General features: G+C 34.3%; 1 protein-coding gene across 1 annotated transcript in view; it reads right to left on the bottom strand.

The window, feature by feature from the left end:
• LOC135216243 (SLIT-ROBO Rho GTPase-activating protein 1-like) overlaps positions 1-15,964 on the bottom strand; it is a 179,001-nt gene that overhangs the window by 45,455 nt on the left and 117,582 nt on the right. The window contains 4 exon segments of the mRNA XM_064251407.1: positions 104-284; positions 1,863-1,907; positions 12,136-12,331; positions 12,859-12,955. Coding sequence (XP_064107477.1) covers positions 104-284; positions 1,863-1,907; positions 12,136-12,331; positions 12,859-12,955 — 519 coding nt within the window.

Genomic DNA, 15,964 nt, shown 5'->3' on the forward strand with positions numbered 1-15,964 from the left:
TATAACCAGAGATCACCAACGATAGACAATAACACTTTTCCCCAACATGAAAGACAAGGTGCACACTAAAAACAAAGATCCATTTCACAATGGGACCTCTCACCTGATTTTGAGAAGAATGTACTTGTCTGGAATGAGTCCTTGTTTACCCTGGAATGATCCTCGCCACCAGTCGCTTGATACTTGCGAGTGAAGCACCAAAACATCTCCTTTGTTGAAACTCAGCTCCCTCTCAGACCGTGCTATGAAGTCAAATTGAGCGATGGCCTCTAAGATTTCACTTTCTGCAAATCACAAAAAAGGTGAAAATCAGATGGTATGTTAATCCTAAATAATTAAAATATTGTGAAAAATGTTTCCAAAAAAAACCTGCACATAAAGCTTTTCTCTGGTCATTTTCATGAAATTGATTATACTGTACTCATAATCAAAATAAAGAGATGAACTATCTTATGTAAACATTTTCAAGTTAAAAACAAACATGGGATGTTCTAGTACCCTACTGCATTTAATTGTAAAGAAAAATGCATTAAGTTTTTAAATGTGTTAAAAAACATAAACTACTTTCTTGAGGGTGAGGATAAGACATAAACAAGATTCTTGATATAAGAAAATATAAATCTCCATTATGTCCTCAATTTACTCTAGATACCAAAAGATAATCAGATTGTAACTTCTAATTTTTAATGAATAAACAAGATGTAGGAAATCTAGTAAAAAATATTTATTTTCTAAATCTGGCACATACAAATATCAGGTCCTTGAAATACAAAAGGGTTTCAAACTGCCACAGCACAAAACAGTCCCACAGTATGGAATGTACAACCAACTCTACCCTTTTGACTGTTTGTTATGAAAGAAACAAAAATGGCAGGTTGGTCAAATAATGAATTCTCTTAGCTACACGATGCCTTAAAGTTCTGTGACATTAAAAAATGCTTTGGGCATCTAACAATTGGAGTGAGCATTCTGTTTTTGTAGTATGTTTCCATTTCAAATTTAACCGTACTGTTCACAAACATATGAAATGAGCTATTAAAAAAAGTACTTCAAATTCTAGTTGCCATAAAAGTATACCTTATTTGAGTATCATTTCAAACTACATTTAAAACAATAAAGCTTTATCTACCAACAGAGGTCACAATAACTAGAAAAACATTTTATTAACATAGACAATCTACCACATTATAAACAAATATAAACCTCAAACTTCCCTTAGCTCCAATTAACAATCTATGATATCAACTTGTTTATCCTGACTGCTCACAGGATCTTTTGAAATGAGCTCCACTGAAAATATCCTTTTTTAAGAAAATGGTATCATATGATGAGCCTGACTACGTGCTTTGCCAATCCAAATCTACAGCACAAAATGTAAGCATGCTAACCAAGGTCTAAATGAACTAATCCATATATAATGATATTCTTAACTGCAAATTGATACACTCCAGACAGATGACCAAGATGACTCTAACTTCAGCAAGCTAATAAGTTTTTTTTGCCATACACCTGATTTAATTACAAAAGCACTTTTTTAAGTAAAGTACTTGACACTGAAAAGTTCCGTTACAACTAACAAACATAACTGCAAAACACTTATAAACAACAGATTGCAGTGACTGCATTCTACCTTTGTCTTCAAGGGACTACAGGTATTACAGTATATAGTTACATATTACAAAAGTATTTTCTCTTATAAACATATGCAACGATTGCAATACTTTTATGACTAATTTCATGACAACAGACTTGCATTAACTACAAACTTTTACATTTCATAGATGGCAGTGACATTTTTATAGACAACGTACACTGCAGTAACTGCAATGTTCAACAAAAATGAGTATCATGCTAATACTTACTTCCAAATATCTGAAGAGCTATATCTTTGTCTCTAAATACAGAATCTGCAACAAAAAGCCACAAAACAAAATAAACAGCCATGCACAAAAAACACAAAACAAATGGGAAACAAATTGAACAAAAAAAATCAAAATACAAATCTAATTGCTTAGGGCATATAAATATTTAAAGAAGCAAAACAAAAAAATGAGCATTTAAAATAAACTTGTCCTCCAGAGAAAAAATAAAAATAGCATTAACTATGATACAGTTAAGTCTCAAACTAAATTAATGGTAGAAAAGGATTGCATCTAGCTAAAATAATAACCACGCGGCACCGGTTTCACGGTCTTCATTTCATCAATCTAATAACAAACAACTTTGTTAAGCCTCTACAACAGGATAAATGATAATTTCAGAACTACCATACACACACAGCAGAACAGCTGCAAAGTGACTCTCAATATTCTGTCTGAGTTCATTCCCAGGATGCAAGTGGTTAGATATGCCTACCTCTGTTCTGTTTTATTATTCTTATAGTATGGCTGTCCAACTCTTTGCAATTCTCTCATTCTTTCATAGTTGTATACGTATTTCAGAAAATTTACAATGCTGCCTTTGCTCTTACTATATCTGAAATTCACTAAATTTCCAAGCACGCATTTGTTGAAAATTCTATAAAGCTTATTCAATACACTTTGCTAATTTATCTACAAGATCCTGAAAGCATTTCATCCATCTATAGTCAATTCCCTAATCCGTCATACTGAAGAGTATCTCATTTACAAACGTAAATTTCAGTAAAAAATCACTTCCAAAGTTACAAACTAGTGGAGCCTCAAAGTGCTTGTGGATTTTGGATATTACTATAAAATATTCAATTTGCACAAACAAGAGGTAGTTCCTTACTACAAAGGTAATGTCGAACATTTCTCATACTTTATCCCTGCTTGCATTTTGGCAGATATAGTCAGTCTCATGAATATACTGAATATAACTCTCGTATCTCTAATGTACAGCATACAGTTTGCGTGAGCCTCTGAGTGTGCTGCTAATACTCAAAGAAGGAAATTAAAATAGCACTGCAATATTGACTTTTTCTCGGTGAGGCAGCTACAGAAAGGATGAATCTATTTTTCTAGTCCAATGTCCCTCTTTTTTGTTTTCTTTGGTGTTCATTTAGTTTGAGGTCAATTACTTTAAGAACATCATAGATCTGTCCCAGTTAGTACGCCATTGTGCGTTTTACTGCAGTTTCTACTTCCTAGAGAAGCCTCATACCTAAACAAGAGCAAGGGATGCAAAACTACATGGTATCCTGAGACAAAGGCTGTGAGCCAGCATGCTAAATGAAGCTAAGATGGAAAGCAGTTGCCCTCCAATACATTTTAAACACATTACAACATAACACAGTGCAACAAACATAATTAACAATGAAGCCTATAATCACCAAGTCTTAGAAAATAAATGAGCTTTCTGGTCCAAAGACTAAAACTGTTGACGCTACTGATATACATTGTTGCAATGTCTCCTGTGATATAACAAAAAGAAATACATGTACTATTTGAAGCTAAGAAGTGTGCAACTCAAGAAAGAATTATTTAATCAGATTAAGGTGTACCTCTTTCATAAAGGTGTAAAGCAACAGATTAAGGGATCAATCTGAAGAAAGTGCATTAGGTTCTCTTCTTCAATCAAAGAATGTATCAACAATGTTAATATTTAAATACTTTTTGACAACAAAACTGCATATAAATATGGACTGGATTACTTTCTCAGTGAGCTCAACAAATGCATCATAGCCATGCTTATCATTGACAACCTACGTAAATTCTGAAATGCAGTTTAAACGCAAGACGAGGCCAAAAAAAGCAGTTACCTGAAAAATATCAGTAAATACTTAACCTTAGAAAAAAGGACTGAGGACAAACACAGGAGCACTTAATATAAAATAAAATAAAAAATAACATATGGTGAATCAATAGTGACTACCTTTTTGAACTTTACTCTTCTTTAATATTTCACAAAGCAGTGCAAAATAAAAAAAGCATGAATTCAAAATCTGTGAAAAAAAAAATGCTTCTTGAACACACAAGACCAGACATGTGCAGAAAAATTTTTCAAGACTCCACGATACATTCCTCCAAACAGTACTTAAAAATTCATGCCAAAAACCAATCCATGACTTATGATATTCTTTAAGGACCCTGCAATACAACCCTTAATGGATAACAACAAATTATTGTACTGGCATGTTTCAAAAGCTAATGATATATTTAGTCAACTGTAAAAATCAGTTGGTACTTGCTCTACAGTTTATTTTCACAACTAGATTTACTTCCCTCTAACAATAGCTTAACTCTCTGCATTAGTGACTACTAGTCTGGATTACAAGTGATCCTTTCTGCATCTGTATATAGACCTAATTCAAGATAAACGTACTATTTAGCACAGTACTGCACAGTGAAAAATGCAGATTTTAAAGAAACTGTCTCCAAAGAATTAAAAAATAAATCAAAATATGCAAACTCAGTGATACTGTGGTACTCACTGGCTTCAAGACATGTTGAATTCAGTACTCAAAGCATTTTGATGAGAAAAATTGAATTGGTGCTCTTTGTTTGGCAGAATCCTCAATCCATTTTAACATTTTTTGTGGGTTTGTTTTGTATTTTTGTCGCTAAGTTTTGCATACAGTACATGGCTGTGGGTAGCCTAAATGGTAGCCTAAATGCAAGTCATCGTATATTTAACTAGGTTTACCAGACTTATTGCCTGTCAAATTATTGCTTACTTTTTCTTATCCTGTCTAATTATTAATTACTTTTTCTTATCCTGTTTAATTATTGATTACTTTTTCTTATCTTGTCTAATTATTCATCCCTTTTTCTTATAAGTAAAAAACAAATTACTATGCCATGCAAAAACTAACATAAACAGCAGTAGGTACTGACATAAACAAATGAAATGAGAGACAGCAGGTTGTCCAATGTTGATTACCGTTTGTTTATTAAAAATTGTTAAAGTTACTGACACACAGAGAGCTTGCCAATTCTCAATGGTGACTTCCATAAGTAAAGTAAACTGATTTTTATTAATCTTATATGCAATGAAGAAGGGCCTAAGAAAGTATAGAACTGAACCTAATCTGCAGATGAAAACAAAAAAGAATGATATACAAAATTTTTTGAAATAGGCAAAAGCAAAGTCTGGAACTTAAGAAATCACTACTTTTCCTAATCTAAAATTTACTATTTTTATAAAGGCCAGTTGCATTTTTAACTCCGCTTTGATAATGCAAAAATTACGCTTTATTTAACTTTATGACTATATCAGTAAAATGAAATCAGCTAACATTTTTGAGAATGTAAATATTACCAGCATGCAAATGGTGCATAATTGCACTGTTCATTATTTTAGTACAGTACTTACAATATAACTTAATACATTCACTTAAAATTTTGTTAGAATTAACATTAATTACATGTGAACTATTTGACTTTTTCAAGGGGTTACTATTAGTGTAACAGCCTAACCAGGGCCAACAGTTCACACACATTCTGCAGCTTGGGTCATTTCTGGTCCTAAATTTGAATTAAAAATAGTTTCAAAATGTCGCATGATATGAGAGTATATACGGTAAACATGAATTTTCACATTCAGTGGAACTATAACCAGCAATGAATTTCACAAATTTAGATAGGAGCACGAGAGAGAGAGAGAGAGAGAGAGAGAGAGAGAGAGAGAGAGAGAGAGCTGATATTTCTACAGAGTACCACATGCCAAGAATATGATCATAAAAAATAAGGAATTGAAGCTGCATATTATAAACGAATAAAAAAATGTGACAAAATAGAGGTCTTAAACACTTTAGGAAATAAAAAAATTGTTGCTGTTGGTCTAGATAATTGATAAATGGCAGGTGGTAGTGTTATGGAGGCCATGATTTTTGAAAAAGCAAGATGTAAAATGAAGTTATTTTCTGTTATCTTTATTTAGGATTATGTTGGAAAATTAAGTTAAGACTCATTATTGAATAAAATACCTTTTAAAATGGCATTTTCTAGGGTGGTCTGGTACTAATTAAATAATTTTTCAGTCATTTTTGTTTGGCACTCATCATTTTTGGCACTCGTTGTGTCTTATGGAACTCATTACGTATTGATGAGTACTAAGGTATTAATGTAGATATCTGTAAACTCTGTGCCATGAGGACTCAGTATTTTATATAAAATCAAATTTTTATGGTAAAACATATAATTTTCTTTAAAATAATCTTTTTTTTTACAGTAACACAGTGCTTAAAATTAGCACTCATCTGCAATCTTCACAAAACCAAGATCCTACTTGTATTCAGTAAGAAATAACCTTATTCCCCAAAATTAGTCAACTATATTTGTTCTAAAATAACCAAAAACAAATAATGTTAACAAAAAAGCGTACAAAGCTAATCAAACAAATGAGTTAGCTGGTATACCTTTAGTACCTAATACTATATTGTTCAATTCTCAATATCATTATTTGCATAAAGTAAATACTACCAAAACACCAAGGAAAGCTTTATTCTTCCATAATGTCAACCAGAAAACATACTTGAAACACTTTTTTCACTAAATTATCAGCCAAAAAAATTTATCTGGAATTAAAAAAAAATACTACTCCTCTAGAAAAAGAGATGCAATTAAAAGGAATAGTACACGCTTACGTAATTACTGGAAATGACAATTCATTAACCAACCGTCAAAATATCTAAGAGTAGTAGGTTTTTTTTTTGAAAGCAGACTTGACATACAAAAAGTGAAGGTCTTCATGGCCACTATGCAGTGCTGCTGGCCAGCAGACAATTTTCTTTTGAATCACGAATGAAGTACTTAAGATTTGTGAACCTTGAATATAGACACTTACTAAAATTGGTTTGTTGCGTAATAAATAATAGATATTATGTTCCTAAATACAATAAAGGAAAAATGCTCTAACTACAAAAACCTAAAAATCATATTAAAATTCATATTAATTCCAACTGGCTGATTTGAATGAGTGACTATCTACAAGTCTGCGATAACCACCTAGCAATAATATGATCCAAGCGCTACTACAAACTAAAATCTATTATATACGTACTTTTATGCTGTAATTTAATCAATAAATTCAACACTTTATCACTAATAAAGACCAATCGTTTTTACCAGTCATGCGACCACTAAGCAAATTAGATCAGAGGTCTGGTTAAACAATTTTAACCTTTAATGGACGGATTGATTCTCGAGAGTAGTAATAACAGGTTTGGGTGGTGGACGGATTGATCCTGTAGATAAACTATATTAAGCGCCATCGATTTGGAAAGAATCTAGACGGGAAAGAGGTGCAAATACTTCTATAGCTCATAAATTCACTAAACGCAACTTTTACACTGGCTAAAATCAAGACTCGGTGGCTCAGAACTTCCGTTCTCCTTCTGACTTCAAGGGGGAATATATTATGTCTCTGTCTCACATGACGTCTTTTTGTATATTTGCTCGTAAATATAGCAAGGGGTTGCTGTTGTTTTTTGTTTGTCTTATACAATAGTATGTCGGTTGTAAATGTAATTTTTACAAAGAAAATTGCAAAGTTATATTAGAAAAATTCATGTAAAAGTAAAAAAAGTTACCGAATCTTCATTCTCAGTAAATTTAAGTATTACTTTTCAACAAAATGCTAAGAATTTGTTACTGAATTTATTTCTTGATATTGTGTGAGCAGTAATGATAATTTTTAAAAAATAAATTAAATTTATCTATTAAAAAAAACATATATAAGTAAGTAGGTAAAATTGACAATTGTCTTGTAAGAGGCCCCACAAGGTGATGTAAATAGTCACTTTCAACTTCTTGTGGAAGGTAGAGAAAATTTTTATAATTCTTTTCTTTCACCATGTACATTTGCATATCTTCCTCTTTCCATTGTACACTCTTTTTCGTAAATTGGCCGGCCTCAAAGTGTATCAGGCCTGAGGAGCTGCATATCGGTATATTTACCTGCCCAATGAGGGTTAATAATAATAATACAGGCACACAATCCTTTATCCAAAATTCTAAAATCCAAAAAGCTCTAAAAACCAAAAACATAATTGGTAGTTTGGCACGCTAACGGCTGACCCGAGTAATTTTGGTGTACTGCTACTCAGATTATTTTTCTTATTAAATCCCAAGAACTGACCTTAGAAAATCCCTAGATTAAAAAAAAATCTCAAGATAATAAAATAATTATAAATCTCCCAAGCCTTCAAGTCCTGAATAATCTCTCTCTCTCTCTCTCTCTCTCTCTCTCTCTCTCTCTCTCTCTCTCTCTCTCTCTCTCAGGAAAACATACATACTGCTAATTTAAGTCTCTTTAATCAATAGGTACATATTAGCATATATGCACACGGTGTGTGTGTGTGCATGCTCATGTTTTAAAAAGTTTGCAGTACAGGTAATACAGGCGGTCCCGGGTTACCGACGGTTCCGGCTTACGACGTTCCGAGGTTACGATGCGTTTTTCTTAAAATATTCAATGGAAAAATCCGTCCTGGGTTACGACGCTTGTTCCGAGGTTACGACGCTGACGCTTCCGACGCTCCGAGTTAACGACGCTTTTAAAAAACGCATACTATGATAAAAATCCTTTATAGTTTAGCACAGTATATTAATAATAATTTCTGGTTAGATTACAACAAAAATTTTGAGATTATGATGATTTTCGACACTTTTTATGTTGTATTTTTCTATGTTTTTTAGTGACGCCTCATATGCGGAACTAGTTTCCTTTCGAGCGAATGAATACATACTAGTTTACATATAACAGTCCAAAAGCGCAAATAATGAAAAAATCATTGCTTGTTTCCAGTAATAATAGCAAAACGAAGTTTCTGGTTAGTTTACAACGCAAATTCCAAGTATCCAAAGAGAGACATTATCCAGTAATTTGATCAGAGAGAGAGAGAGAGAGAGAGAGAGAGAGAGAGAGAGAGAGAGAGAGAGAGAGAGAGAGAGAGAGAGAGGCGTCTTCCGACGCTCCGAGTTAACGACGCTTTTAAAAAACGCATACTATGATAAAAATCCTTTATAGTTTAGCACAGTATATAATAAAAATAAGTTTCTGGTTAGATTACAACAAAAATTTTGAGATTATGATGATTTTCGACACTTTTTATGTTGTATTTTTCTATGTTTTTTAGTGACGCCTCATATGCGGAACTAGTTTCCGAGCGAATGAATACATACTAGTTTACATATAACAGTCCAAAAGCGCAAATAATGAAAAAATCATTGCTTGTTTCCAGTAATAATAACAAAACGAAGTTTCTGGTTAGATTACAACGCAAATTCCAAGTATCCAAAGAGAGACATTATCCAGTAATTTGATCAGAGAGAGAGAGAGAGAGAGAGGGAAGAGAGAGACGAGAGAAAGAGAGAGAGAGAGAGAGAGAGAGACGCTTTGGCAACAATGGTCTCGGGGGTTTTTATAGCTTCCTTCTGCTTGATGATCGTGGATATTGTAGAAGGATTTTGACCATACTCGTTTGCCAAATCGACGATACGAACGCCACGTTCATGCTTTGCTATAATTTCATGTTTTGCTTCCATCGAAATAATTTTCTTGGGTTTTTTCTTATCACCTGCTTTGTCTTTAGCTTTGAGACCCATGGTTAATAATAAAATAGACAAAATAACACGAAAAATAGGCGCAAATACAACGAACTAAACAACGACGTGTTAACATGCAGCACCAACAAACAACAGACTGAACGCCATTTATCGGTCGCCTATACAACTAACACTCATCGCAAAATCGTATCTCAAATATTTTCGTTTGTATATCAAAGCTTGTATTTTCGCAAATTTTCTGTTATATCTCAAAACATTCGTATATTAGGGCAATCGTATGTCAAGTTTCCAATGTAATTTGATCAGAGAGAGAGAGAGAGAGAGAGAGAGAGAGAGAGAGAGAGAGAGAGAGAGAGAGAGAGAGAGAGAGAGACGCTTTGGCAACAATGGTCTCGGGGATTGACGTAACGTTTATTTTCTGAACAGATAGGACAGAGAAGTGTTCGTTTCATTAAACGGCCTCTGACTCATGGCAGGAAATGTTTTGTTGATACTAATATATAAGCCTATTTAAAGATACATTTACTTTAATTAGTCTATATGATACGTAAATAGTAATCAGCTGTTCTTGTAGCCCTCAAGATTTTGCAAAATCACTCCAGGTTGTACATAAAACTTCAAGAATGTAGTGTCACCAGAGGATTACAATAGTTTTTACCTTCAAGAACCAGCATTCTTTTATGAAAATAACTCCAGGTTGTACATAAAACTACAGGAAACAACATGTAGTGTAACCAAAGGATTACAAGTAAGGGTTTTTATAACTTTTTATTAGTTTAAGACATATTTCCAAGCGTCGTTCCGGCTTACGACGATTTTCGGCTTACGACGCGTCTCAAGAACGGAACCCCCGTCGTAACCCGGGGACTGCCTGTTACATATTTAGAAAAAAAAAAACTTGTTCAGACACATGGACTATAAAGGTTTTAATCAGCAGGTAAACAGAAATGGATTAACATTCCTTGAGAGATTGAAGAGATTAATTTGTTCTGAAGCAATGTCAATGTAGCATTTGTAAATATCTTCTGAAGCATAAAAAAAAACTTTTGTTGTGAAAGAATCTCTGAACTCCACAAGTTTGTACTCAAAAGTACATGATATGAACGAATTCATTCTATTCTTCATGTAATTAGTAAAATACCAACTACAGTTGGACTGCCTATAGTGATAATAATGAACAACTCACTCCAAGATCGATATAATGAAAAGTAAATATTCTTTAGTCTTACTTATCGTTAAAATTCACAAGTTAAATTTAACTTGTGAATCATCCCATCTGGCCCCAAGGATTTTGGATAAAGGTTTGTGTACCTGTAATAATAATAATAATAATAGAGGCATGATTCAGTGGCAAAAGCCCTCCACTGGAGCCTGTGCAAGAAACATCAGCTACCTTGCAGTAATAAGTGGTACGAGCACCAACCTGAAGGAGTGATAGAAAACGATCAGGCAAAGATCCTCTGGGACGGACAGAATAGATAGGGTGATAAGTGCAAATAGACCAGACGTGACGTTGATTGACAAAGTCAAGAAGAAAGTATCACTCATTGATGTCGCAATACCATGGGACACCAGAGTTGAAGAGAAAGAGACGGAAAAAATGGATAAGTATCAAGATCTGAAAATAGAAATAAGAAGGATATGGGATATGCCAGTGGAAATTGTACCCATAATCATAGGAGTACTAGGCACGATCCCAAGATCCCTGAAAAGGAATCTAGAAAAACTAGAGGCTGAAGTAGCTCCAGGATTCATGCAGAAGTGTGTGATCCTAGAAACGGCGCAAATAGTAAGAAAAGTGATGGACTCCTAAGGAGGCAGGATGCAACCTGGAACCCCACACTATAAATATCACCCAGTCGAATTGGAGGACTGTGATAGAGCAAAAAAAAAATAAATAAATAAATAAATTAAAAAAAAATAATAATAATACAACTGGTTTTACATAACATTTGAGTATTTTGAAATTCCTGCAATTCCTTCTATCCAAACAAACCATTCTAAACATTTTCTTTATTTCTACAGTTGGTGGCATTTTTATTTTTCTACTCTGCAAACAAACTGTCATAGTCCAAAATGGATGTCTAAGGCTTTACCAAAAGATATAAAGTACAATGTTTTAAACTCTAAGTTCATATTAAAGGATGCAAGTACGTACCGTATATATAGTATGCGAGATTGCTGGTACAAGAACTTTCAGTGAATGAATGACTTAGTGACGGTCTGACTAATATCCACAAGCTTTTGAAACCAACATAAAATTCTAAAGTTCAAGAAACCATACCATGTCCTACAAACCACTAACACCTTGAAAGTTACCCAAATCACTGGATTATTGTACAATGGATTTCTTTGAATATTTGATGACTATGTACTTGAGGTTCAGTCCCTCATGAATATGTAACAAAGAAGTATGGTTCAGTCCCTCATGAATATGTAAGCAAGAATTATGGCAAGCGTTTACACTAGAAGGGGGGGAAAAGCAAAGAAAATTTGGCACATATTTCATACAAAATCACGCACTTTGAGCTTGGATGAAATTATGAGAAATGTCATAATTCCATTTGTTGCACTGTTGGAGAAATCAATCATGGCACCTCTAGTAGAGACTTCTAATTGAAAAACCAAACAACAAATCTAAGTCTTTTCCTTCCAGCTGTCTTACCATCCTCTGACTGGCCTGGTTCTGAGTCTACATCATCGTGAACTTCAGAAGGAGCATCTCCAACTTCTGCCTCCAAATCTATGGAATCTCGGGATATGTATTTTTCATATATCTGACCACCGTCACTTGGGAAGATATCTTCACTGAAGATGATGATATTCTTGATTAACTCATTTACCAGGTTTTGGAATTGCACCTGTTTGGAAAAATAATTTTTAAAACAGATTTTATAGGTAGCATATAAAAGCCATTACCTAAAATTAGTTGCCTGCAGTGTACTGGAAAGGTTTCAATATTGTATGAATACAATAGTTTTGTATAAAAAAAAAAAAACTGAATAATGATGAAAAGAGCTGCAAGATGTTCTTGGTTAGCAAATTATATGTATACACAAAATAAAACATAAAAGATGGTTTCACATGAAGCAAGATGATAATTCCCATGATGAATTTACATTAAATCACAATTACTGAATAATTATTGAGACTAATAACAGAAAATAAACACCAAAAAACCTGACACTAGAATATTTAAGCAAATGAGAGAAAAAAATGGGACAATCAAATAACAAAAAGAGGAAAAGCTACTTTTTAAAATTAACATGACTTTCAAACTTTTCAAATTATAGCCATAATCATCTCAGACTCTACAAAATGAAACCAGGAAAGCCATGAAACACTTCATCAAGCATATAACAAAGAAAATCTACAAGATATTACATACCTGGTCCTTATCTTCTGGAATAGGCACCAAGGTTGGACCAAAACATATAGCAAGATTGTAGGGGTCCATCATATTTTCATCACTAAATTCAGACAGGCTGTTGGAAAAAGATTACTCTTTATATAAACCAGTTTAATAAGACCAGTGAGATTACAAGCTGCTTATATGAGCAAGAGCCTGCTCCAATACAAAGTAAGCTGAATCTAATAATGATCAGTGAGATAAATTCTAGTCTTGAAACTGGCTAAACAGATCTGTTCTTGGCTAAGAGGAAAAAGCTGAAGACAACAATGTTGAGGCTGAAAGGACAAGTATTAAGTTGGAGAGCACTGGAAAAGTGAATTACAGATAATGATCTGAGAGTAGAAAGAATAGCAACAAATCTGACAGGTAAAATTATCAAGGCCACGACAAATCTCACTCTATACAACAGCATGATTCTACATAACTTTATACATTTCTGTATTTAACATTTCTAACAAGATTGTCATAGATCATGAAAATCTAAGGTGCAAGACTAAGTTTTGTATACATAACGGTACATTAATGAATCCCTTATTCCCAGATTTCTCTTTTTATCATCTTGTCTGCTCTCGGGCAAATCAAGGTTAGAGAGAGACACTGTACTTATATAATGAACAAGATAACAGAGCCAGGAGTGGGTAATACTTGCTAGCAATGTCTGACTTGGGAAAGCTTAGATGGAAAACTATTTAGTAAAGCATGCGTGTAAAAAGAAGTGTGTATACTTGTATGTCTTATGTAATGGTTCTTAATGGTTCTTTACTTCCAGCATCCCTTTGTGATTGCTATCTATCTCATTATGCTATAATGTTCTGTGATAATTAATCACTGTACTCTCTGTATTCATATCTTTTATGGTCTTGGGAATTTTTTATTTCTGTAACTGTATATTTATCTTTGGTGACAAGCTTGTTTGTCCATTGTAAGGCATGCACAAAGTCTCTTGTAACCTTCCATTTTGCATAAGCCATTTATTATTATTATTGGGAAGTAGACCTTCTTTTAAACAACTTTTGCTGAAAATAATGTGTGATTCAGTTGCATATATTTTATGCAGGACTTTCTCAAGTCTTACTGTTGATTTTTCAGTATTGCTTAGACTGGCAATCAATGTGCCAATGGAGGACATGTCAAAAACGATGGATTCAAGGGACAATTATTATTCTGCATAGAAATACATCAGTCTTGTTTTTCTCTCCTCTCTCTCTCTTCTTATTTTCTCTCTAGTTTTGACTCAGGCTCTCATGGTCATCTTCCAAGAGAAGGTTGGAGTTGGACTGATGCGGTTAGGAGTCTGCAGTGTTTTATTCCAGTGGTGCCAGTGGTGTGCAACAGGATGTTGATTTTCATTTTGCTGCACTCTTAGGACTGTCTGCTATTGGTTTCTTACTCGCTGTCCTAAGTCAGTTGCTGGAGTTGATGTTTCTCTGGCGTAGCCTTAATGATTGTCTCAGCTAATTAACTTTTCTGGATGTTAATCCCTTTTTTCCAAATGACATTGCCTTTTCTTGAATATAAAACTTACCAAATTCAGTTTTAACTTCTTACTCATTTTAACAGAAGCCAAGGCAGAGACATAAAAAGAGCACCTGATCAATGAATTCATCTTGGGCAAAAGGGAGTGAAAGCAAAACAATGTGACCTATAAATCACATAAAAACTGAAGGAGAATCAACTAAATCAGTGTTGGAAACCACTGAGTTTAAAGAAAGAACTAATATAGTAGTAGTAAACAGCAAATCCACACATGAAGATGGTTTAAGTACCAAAGGGCTGAATGGGAGAAGGTTCTCATAAGACATCACAATCAAACAAGGATGACAGTTGGAGCCATCTACAAAACACTTTAAGAGGTGTTGCCGAGGAGCACGAGCCCATTCCAGCACAAGGCTAGTTTAATCTAGATAAATAAGCAGCAGAAGAGCCATAAGTACAAAAGGTGTGATATGAGGCAACAGAGGAGGAGGCTACAGATAGACAAAAGGCTCAGACACCCGTTCACTGGGGAAACCAAAAAAAGGTTGATCACTATGGGAGTACCCACAATCTTCACCCATAATATACAACAGGCAGTCCCCAGTTATCAGTGGGGGGTTTAGATCTCGGCAAGGTGCCGACAAGTGAAGACTGCCGGTAACCAAAACTTGGTGATTTATGGCGCTTATGACTCCGATATCCAATGGAAGAGAGGCAGAGAATTAACACTGGAAGTACAGGCAGTCCCCGGTTATCGGCGGACTCAGTTCATGGTGATCCGGTTTTATGGAGCTGCTTCTCTAGCGCCATGAAATTGGTGATTTATGGTGCCATAACAGGCCGAGTTTCAGTTATCGGCATGATAATAGTTATGGTGGCATAACATACCTAACAGAGCCCGCCATTAATGGTTATCGGCGTCATTAACCAAAACTTGGTGCCATGAATCACCAAGTTTCAGTTAATGGTGATTTTTGCTTATCAGCATCCCACTGAGAACGGAACCCCCGCCGACAACCAGGGACTCCCTGTTGAAGGTAAAGATTGTATATGCTTATGGAAAACCTTAACAAACAATAGCGTAATCTATCAGTCTTTCGTACATTCCAATACTTCATGAAATTGTTCATCCTCTCATCAGAAAACTCCTTATTTCTTCACAAGATGACAAAGTACACTCATTTCCCTATAGGTAGGCTAACACACATTCAGTGTGACCACAATTTAGAACTGAAGCATTTGGTTTACACATAACTTGTTCCTATACATCCTAATCCTTCTATCTGTTTGCTGTAGATGACATGAAAAAGCAGAAAACAAGTGCAATACCATACTGGAGAAAATCAGCCGGAAACAGTCAAAATTATTACCGCTGATTCACACTGTATGCACAAGGGCACAGCATGAAGTAGTCTGACAAGAAAATAAACATTCAAATGCCATCTAGTGGGAAATATGATTACAGATAATCCCAGTGGATCAGCCAGCTTAATTTGTTTATTTTGAATGCCGATTGCATCTGATGGCACAGCCAAGCTTTATTTTGTTTATTTTGAATGCTGATTGCATCCAATGGCACAAAGATATAACTTTAACAGTAGGAAAG

Source organism: Macrobrachium nipponense, chromosome 19 (assembly GCF_015104395.2).
Source record: "Macrobrachium nipponense isolate FS-2020 chromosome 19, ASM1510439v2, whole genome shotgun sequence".
Lineage (NCBI taxonomy): Eukaryota > Metazoa > Arthropoda > Malacostraca > Decapoda > Palaemonidae > Macrobrachium > Macrobrachium nipponense.